The sequence below is a fragment of the Fragaria vesca genome, linkage group LG1 (assembly GCF_000184155.1).
Source record: "Fragaria vesca subsp. vesca linkage group LG1, FraVesHawaii_1.0, whole genome shotgun sequence".
Lineage (NCBI taxonomy): Eukaryota > Viridiplantae > Streptophyta > Magnoliopsida > Rosales > Rosaceae > Fragaria > Fragaria vesca.
The window spans coordinates 10462978-10471706 of record NC_020491.1 but is presented as its reverse complement, the minus strand read 5'-3'; the positions used below and the strand labels follow the sequence as shown (position 1 = coordinate 10471706).

Here is an 8729-nt window from a genome sequence, read left to right as displayed (position 1 = left end):
TTTCCCCATATCTCCATTAATCTCTGGAAACTCTTTCAGTTTTGAACATCCTGAAAGATCAAATAATTTTAGAGACTTCAAGCTGATGGAACGGGGAAATTTCAATAGATCAACACATCCTTTCATATTCAGAACAATCAGATGTTGGAGACGCCCAACTGTAGGGTGAACCTCAGATAGCTTTTCACAACCTTCAAGGTTCAGTTTCTTAAGATTTGGAACCCCATTCAAGTCAGGGACCTTCTTCAAGTGTTGGCAGTAGGAAAGATCGAGTACTTCCAGATTTCCTAAAGGAAACTGCATGTACGTGTAAAAGAGAGTAATTAGATAAATTTCAGATAGAAAAGCACAATTGAACTTGATAACAGCCTGATTCAAGAAAATCAAATATATTTAGAAGAAGGGAGAGAGAGAGAGAGAGACCTTATGGAGTTCAGGAAAGATTTCCTCCTCCTCCTCCTCCTCCGGTTTCCGACAGTTTATGATACTCAAACCCTTTTGAGGAGGATATCTCCTCCAACTCGACGAAGAATTTGTCAGCATAGGACAACCACGTACATTTACATTTCTTAGACTTGACGGAAGATCTTTTGGCAACAACTGTAGTTTGCTACACCTAAACAGAGAAATTTCTGAAAGCTCAGAAAGCTGGGAGATGCTTTCAGGTATGGTGAAAAAGTCGTTCTCACTTAAATCAAGACTCTGCAATGAGAATAAATAACCAATGTCATCAGGGATTGCTCCTTCTCTGAGATTACATCTACCTAGGTTTAGTGTTGTCAAAGACCTCAAACCAGAGAACTTGTTTGGCAATTCTAAACCTGTGAATCCAGAGCAGCCATGAAAACACAATAGTTTAAGATTCTTGAGGTGAGATGTGGACTCGGGCACTTTTCTTATAGCAGTATTACATGCGTCGAGCTCCTCCAAGTGTTCCAAGGAGCCTATGTTATCCGGCAGATTGTCCATACTTGAGCACAGTGACAGATAGAGAAATTTCAGGGATGTCAAACTACTACAAATGATGCTTGGAATACTGAGAAGGTTCGTGCAGCCGCTTAGATTTAGCCAAACAAGGCCTTTCAAATGCTGGATTGATTCAGGTAGTTCCCAAATAGCCGTGCCATCTAGATAAAGTTCTGATAATGTATCCATGTTCTCCAAAATCTGCGGAAACTCTTGGAGTTTTGAACATCCTGACAGAATAAAAGTTTGGAGAGATGACAAGCCAATATATTGGGGGAGACTCTCTAGACTTGTGCAGCCTTTCAAGTTCAAAAGACCCAGTTTCTGAAGATTCCCGATTGTATGGTGAACCTCTGATAACTTCTTACAACCTTGGAGGATTAACCGCTCAAGATTCGGGACCGTACTGAAGTCCGGGGTCAACGTTAAATATTGGCAGTTGGAAAGATCCATGAGTATTAGCATTTCCAGAGATATCTGTTTATGAAGAAGTGAGAAGAAAATTAGTACTCATAACATACTCGCATATATTGAAAAAGCAAGTGAACTACAATAAACGATCCTAACAAGAAAAATGTTTGATGACTAAACTAGCAAGAATAATCTTACCCTTCCATTCCATACTTGTTCAATGCGGCTGTTAGGAATCTTTAATTCAACCAAGCTTACTAGTGAATCCGGTGTAAAGCAAGATGACAAAGATTCTAGTGGGCATTCATGCCATTCCAAAAACCGTAATTTTCTAGAAAGATAGGTGAACTGCACATCATGAAAGTTCACATTACAAATCTTCAACAATCTTAGGTTGTGCATAGTTAAGAACGGGTCTTCATTCAAACGTATTTCTTCTTTTTCATGCAAGCTTAAGAACAAGCCTTCAACAGCAGTTGTTCCCTACACAAAAAATGCACCCATTCAAGATTCAATTGATTTGTAAAGTAAAAACTCAAGCTAGAACCTATATGAATTAATAACACAAGCTTAAGAACCGTGCATTATAAATATTTATATATGTACACGTGTGTGTGGATATAAAGTAGTATTAACTCTGAGCCTTACTGTATTTTCCGTGATTACATTGCGAGCATCCTCCACATGCCATAACCTTCTGCGTTTGTAGTCAAATGAATTGCCATCAAGCCACAACCTGCTACGTTTACCTGGGACAACAGATTCTCTACGGACAATATGCCAACCCAAGCACCGCAGTAAATCATGCATCCACAGTTTCTTCCTTTCAATCTTAATCAAAGATTTATTGATAAGGTTAGTTATGCCTATTCCGGAAGAAAAGCCACAACCTTTCAATATATTTTTTACACGAACATGATCCTCACCATTGAAGAAACATGCAATGTCCAAAAAGATTTTCTTATCAGTCTCATGTAATCCATCAAAACTTATTTGGAGCACACTAAAAATATCTTTATCCAGCTCTTCGTCCAGTCTATACAATACCTCTAACCATTCATCTATCTCCCTACCATACAAGTGTGATCCTAGAACTTTATGAGCTAAAGGAAGGCCACTGGCATATTTTACGAAACTCTTGGACAGCTCTACAAACTCAACGGGTGGATAGTTTTTCTTGAAGGCTTGTTGACATATGACCTGAAATCCTTCTACATTACTCAGTTTTTCAACCTCATATATTTTAGACTCCAGTACTCCACATTCTGTCAATATGCGCCTATCTCTAGTTGTTATAATGAGTCGACTCCCTGGCGCCCAAGAATTCTCTTCATTATGCATTCCAGGTGTTAAATCTTTCAGTTGTTTAAGTTTGTCAACATCATCTAGTACGATAAGCACCTTTTTCTTGCATAGTACCTTCTTCAATAACCTGATCCCTCTTTCGACAGTGTCTATATTTATATTGCTGTCCCCGAAGAAGGAACCACAAAGAAGTTTCTGCAACTCAACTAGAGCCTTTTCTTCTGAATACAATCTCACGTCGGAAACAAAACCGCTAATATCAAATTGGTTACGAATCTTTTTGAAAACTTCTTTTGCCAGAGTTGTCTTACCAATTCCCCCCATCCCCCAAATCCCTACAGCAAGAACATCACTCGACCTTAGATCCAGGTACCACTCCATTTTCTCAATACGTGCATCCATCCCAATTAAATCTCTGTCCGGGGTGCATAACATGTTGTTCAACATGTCTGAAATCCCTTTAACTATTTCCTGTATAACTTCTGATTCTCCCCTAAAAATTTGACAACAACTGCATACTATCCTCAGCCATAACTATAAAAAGTAGAACAATTATATACTGACACTAGAAATCAAATTCACCTTATTTCCTATATCAAAAACAAGTTTAAGTTAACCAAGAAAAGTAGCTAGAATTACCTGTCCTTGGTGACATGCCATCCGGAGAGACTGGCTATCTCCTTCAAAGCTTCCTTCCACGTGTCCACCTTCCTCCTCTTCTCCAAGAAATCTGTCTCATGCTTGGCGATCTCCATTCCCAACCTTCCAGCTTGCTTCCTTATCTCGGATGGCTCTACATGGTAAAAAACCGGAAGAACTTCCAGTCCCCTCACTTTCTTGCATTCAAGAATATGAGCAAGCTCATCTAAACACCAACTTGAAGTGGCATAGTTAGCTGAAAGAACAATGACGGCAAACCTTGACTCCTGAATTGCTTCCACAAGTTCTAAAGACATGTATTTTCCCCTTGGAAGTTTCTCTGCATCCCTATATGTGTCAATTCCTCTCTGATTCAGAGCAAAGTATAAATGGTCTGTGAAACCATGGCGGGTGTCCTTGCCCCTGAAACTGAGGAACACATCATGCTCCCAATTAGAGGGTGGACTAGATGTTGAAGACGATGAAGCAGCTACTTCCATACGAGACTATGAAGAAGAAGATAATGGAGGGTACTATTTGGACTCGAAAGATTTCATCTTGTGCTTTGGGTGTTGGTGGAATGATCGAATTATGGGTTGAAGGAGACGAAGGTGGTCTTGGTAGAATCCGCTGGAGTGAAGCTAGAACAGAAGCCAATGGAAAGTGACGGCAAAAACAATGATCATGGGTGCCGGCCATCACAATATTATAAAACAGACAAGTATAGTGTATAGAGGGGACTAGATAGAATAGTGCACTGTTTCAGATTTAATTGAAATTTGTTATTTCACAGATTGAATAAGTTTTTCGAGAGTGAACCATTCTTCTGAACAAAAAGTATAAGTGAAAAAATGTTCAGACGGGACATATTAGAGCTGGAACAAACAGAGGAGTAAACAGTAAAGAGTGATTAAGTTTATTGAGGGCGATTGTGCAACTGTTTATGAAGGCATTGGCTACTAGCCTACTACATATTAAGCCCAGTTTATATCTAGCAGGCCCGGTTCATTCTTAACCGTGACATCAGCAGTTTAGAGAACAAGTCATATTTTGCTTGCTTTTGCTATCAGATGTAACCAACTGTAGAATAAATTTGAGTTCTTTCTCAGTATTTTCAAGAACTGATCGCATCATTTTCTCATACAAAAATTGCTACCCATCTTCTCTTTGTTTCTTCTTCTTCAACCTCTAGTTATGTTTTCAATTTTCACCATTGTTGCTTTACTTTCAAGATTTTATTATCTATCTAAACCTTGATTTTTAGCACTACACATGGTCATGTGATTGATGTCAGTTCTATTTTGTCTGATTGTTGTCATTATATGGAGGCTTTCATATTTATATTACTTCGTCACATTTATAGAGAAGTAAATAGTGTGGCGCATAGACTGACACACCTTGCTAGATCGAGGTTAGATGAGTACGTTCTGGGTTGACGAGCCTCCTGATATTATTCAAAATATTTTTATAGAGGATGGTTGTAATATCTCATGAGGTTTAGGCAATAGCCCCCTCGTTGTACGATCTTTCTCTTAATAATAATAACATGGGATACTACCTAACGGGTATCCAGCCCACCTTCAAAAAGTTGATTGAAGGTACAAATACAAAAAATAGAATCCCATATTCTGAGATACAAATCTGCCCACCATATTTTACCTGCCCACCTCAAAAAGTGATAATTTCACCATTCCACATGTGGTCGACCAAGATCAAAACAGAGCTGCTTACATTGTGTCTGGATTAAATAATGTAGAAATTTTAAAGTCATGAGAATTACAATTGCATAAACTTGTGGAAATTATGTTTTGCAATAGTCGAGTTAACTTTTCATTATGTCACCACTATGTTAAAGCAAATAGAGCAACATTAAAGCACTATTTGCTAGGAGCAGCATTAGAGCACTTTTTGCTAGTCGGTGCCTAGTTTAGTACATGTTTGTAGAGACTGCTGATATTAGTTCAGGTCTTTATAATCAGAGGTTTAGGCTCAAAGTCCTCCCCCCCCCCCCCTGTATTCGATAGTTTCATTAATCAAGGCTTAAGGACAGCCGCACCAGCCTTTTTCTCCACACACACAAAAAAAAATCTATTGATTGAAAATTCAACTGTTTAGATTTCAAGATGTAGAATTTTAAAATGACAAGAATTAGTATTTAGACTAACCTCAGTTGAGGGAATTGATAAATGACACATATTTTGTAAGGAATTTAAGTCGGAAATTTAAGCTCCCAAATTCCATAATTATTTTCCCGTGAAAATTGCAAATTCCACGGTATAAGAATCCAAACGGTGGAAAAAGTCCAAAACAATTAAGAATTTCTCATTTTTTATAAAATTCATGAGAATTCATCCGCATCTAAACACACCGTTAAAGTCTTGCACGTCATTAGCATACACAAAACGGATACGGACCAAGTACGGCTTCGTCCAGCTGATCCGATCACGAGTTGAAGCAATGAGGACGGACTCATGATTTAGCTGATGTAGAAACCAGCGTCGTGGTATGTAGGAGAGCCAAATGAATTCACCATTCACATTATACCGACTCGTTACCAACCGATTTACCAACTTAGATTCTTCATTTGTCATCTGATACCGATGCAGAGATGACAGACCATTGTTTTCAGTTTGCAATGCTAAAATAAAGGGTGAAGATTCACGTCCAACATACTGCATACTATATGATGCACAGATAGCCAATCCCATCCAATTTGTGCCATTAAAAGATGGTGGTAACTGGAATTCCCATGTCGTGCTGTTATACTGGTCCATGTGGACAATGCCATGCCCAAACGACTCAGGAATTTCAATAGAACGGCGAATTGCATTATACATTAAACTTGGATCAAAGACCTACAAGATAATAATAAAATGCATATTTGTGTAACTATGACAGTGTTAAATGGATATAATGGAAAAGACAGATCGAGGGAGGAAAACAGACCTTGATATGGTCACCAAGCATAGAAAGTTCATGCCTTATCCATGGTTGACCATTGTGATCGTCTGCTTCTACAAGTTGACGGATGAAAGACAGATTGTCGAAGAAAGAGGTCCAGCACTCGGTTATTGTGTTCTTGAACTCCACCTCTTCTTGCCGGTACAAGAGACGTATACCACACTTCACCACTCTCAAGCCTCTGCGACTAGCATAGATTCTGGCCTCTACATCACTTACCACATTGAACTCCGTTAGCAAAACACGGGGTATGTAAGTCAGCCAAATGAATCTACCAAGATGCAATGACTTGAGTTTCTCTTCAGTGATGGAACACATGGGAATGGGATTCAAGCAATAGTTGTCCTTGGCTCTCAAGTGACAGAGAAGTTTGACTGGCTGTGGGGAAGTAGTTGCCCCCTGTTCTTGAACTTCAAAGGCAACACATAAAGCAAGTCCTCTCCAATTCTCATCCAAGTGCAATCTTGGAGGTAGTTTGATTCCCACCCTAGATCTAGAAGACATCTGATACGACATCCCATGTTTGAACCACACTGGAATTTCCTTGTCAGAGAAACAAATAATATTGTATGGGGAGGAAGGATCAAAATTCTTGTGAGCTGAAATTGTGTGTCCACCGAGACTGAGAGTAGCCACCTTGGACTGTCGAAGCAACAACTTCAGGCATTTCTTCCACTGTTGTGAACTATAGCTTCCCTGAAGTTGAGTCTCAGCCGTTATATGTACATGATGACGAGCGAACACCAACGATTCATCTTCTTCAGCAAAGTTTTCTTGGTTTATATCCCTGTTTTCCAAAATGCTTTTGGAGTGGAGTAATATTACTGATCTAAAATGTACCAATTGGGTAAGGCCAGGCTCCCCCAAACGTTGCTGTTGTGGAAGATGGCATCTATGATTTCGCAGCCGCACAATTGAAGAAGGAGCTTGTTCTTGTGCAATACTTCTGCAAAAGTTATATTTGGAGACTTAAGTGATGCATTAGCAAATAAAACTTTTCTCTGCAGCAAATTAGGAATTAGTTCAACCTTCGAAACCAGGAACCGCAATTGATGGGCATTTCTGCTTCATCTGCATCGCGCCTATCAACAGGTTGGGCCTGAGAGCATAGTTCAGGGAGGAAATGTTGCCCCATCGTGCCGACAGCCGCTGTTAATGAATGGGTCAAGTCTTCCAAATCATGCTCGAAAACTAAACGGCTTCCACACACATGGACCTCCATTTCTGCATGAATAATTCTGAACTGTGCGCTAATACCCTGACATTGATTCAACTGTTGTTGAAAATGAACACGTGGTACATGTAATACAACAAGTTGATCTGACATCCCAACACAACTGTATATCTTGAGGGTTCCTTGCATTACTATACTTCCATGATCATTAGAGCACAAATCAATATAAAAGAAGAAACTACTGTTGCCACAGGTTGAAGTAGATGTACACCGCACAAATTGAACATACAGTTCTAGTCCCACCCATCTCTGATCATCAAATAAGTTTTCAGTGATGGAACACAATGTTACATTCCCTGCATGCTGATGGAAGAACCAGGTCGGGGTTGAAATTACTGAAGCAGGAAAGCAAAAATAGAAACTCTTCTCACGTCCATTGCCTCCCTGTTAAAGCATAAAGTTAGTCCCGTTATTAGGTGAATTAAATTAGTCACCCTAGTAGACATACAGAATTATCTATGGGAGAGAGAAACAGAGAGACAGAGACACAAAACCTCATAGAGTATAGACAGCTCTCCTCTGAGTTTAGAGTTAATTTCGCTGCAGCTATCTTCACTAAAAGTTAAAGTAGATCCCTGTTCCATCAGGTCAGCAGTTGCTTCCTCATCTAATATGCACTCGCAATGTCGATCAAAATTAAAATCAAGATGTTGAGTAGCAGTCTGATAGGCTAAACTTTGAACAAACTCTGCAGCATCTTCCTCTGATATTAGATGTATCCCGCAACCTCTCAGTTTTAAATTCGGTCTCTTTGTTGAAACTGAAGCTCGAAGCCATGAGCTAGGTTTATCAAACAACCTACTAAATTGCCCACCTCGTGGTTCATAGCAACAAAGTCCATATGACCCAGTAGTGAAGTCCATGAAGTTTTGAAAAACAAGGGAAGTATCATGTCCAACCTCGGTGTGGAATTCACAGACAGTCTTCTCGAATTCCCAGCTCTTGTTGAAAATGTCTTGCTCAAGGATTTCAAAAACAATAAAAAGAGCAAGTCCCATCCACGTACTGTTAACATCAGAGAGTGGGATTGTCACAGAAGGGCCATTCTCCCAACGACTCCACGAATTTGGAATTCTTGTACTGTGTGGAAAACGAATTTCAAATGGTTTTTTGCCATAAAGTCGGTCCTGTAGAAAAAGAAAAGTGAAAGTTTAAGAAACTTGATCGCATATGAGAGAGAGAGAGAGAGAGAGAGAGAGAGAGAGAGAGAGAG

General features: G+C 39.5%; 3 protein-coding genes across 3 annotated transcripts in view; all 3 read right to left on the bottom strand.

Annotated features, from left to right (window-relative positions):
• Positions 1-3924, bottom strand: part of LOC101309879 (TMV resistance protein N-like) — a 5016-nt gene extending 1092 nt beyond the window's left edge. The window contains exons 1-5 of the mRNA XM_004289149.1: positions 3322-3924; positions 2044-3175; positions 1576-1860; positions 424-1443; positions 77-297 (exon numbers count right to left, since the gene is read on the bottom strand). Of these exons, the coding sequence (XP_004289197.1) occupies positions 77-297; positions 424-1443; positions 1576-1860; positions 2044-3175; positions 3322-3821 (3158 nt within the window). The 5' untranslated portion in view covers positions 3822-3924. The remainder of the gene's footprint in view (positions 1-76; positions 298-423; positions 1444-1575; positions 1861-2043; positions 3176-3321) is intronic.
• Positions 3925-5418: 1494 nt separating this feature from the next.
• LOC101308502 lies at positions 5419-7816 on the bottom strand. Its single transcript, XM_004287951.1, has 3 exons — positions 7311-7816; positions 6268-7228; positions 5419-6176 (listed from the first exon to the last, which is right to left on the bottom strand). Exons 1-3 carry the CDS (start codon positions 7643-7645, stop codon positions 5670-5672), a joined length of 1803 nt encoding a protein of 600 aa, XP_004287999.1. The 5' UTR covers positions 7646-7816; the 3' UTR covers positions 5419-5669.
• Positions 7817-7968: 152 nt separating this feature from the next.
• The window catches only part of LOC101309588 (protein SUPPRESSOR OF npr1-1, CONSTITUTIVE 1-like), an 11153-nt gene continuing 10392 nt past the window's right edge, over positions 7969-8729 (bottom strand). The window contains exon 6 of the mRNA XM_004289148.1: positions 7969-8643. Within this exon, the coding sequence (XP_004289196.1) occupies positions 7969-8643 (675 nt within the window). The remainder of the gene's footprint in view (positions 8644-8729) is intronic.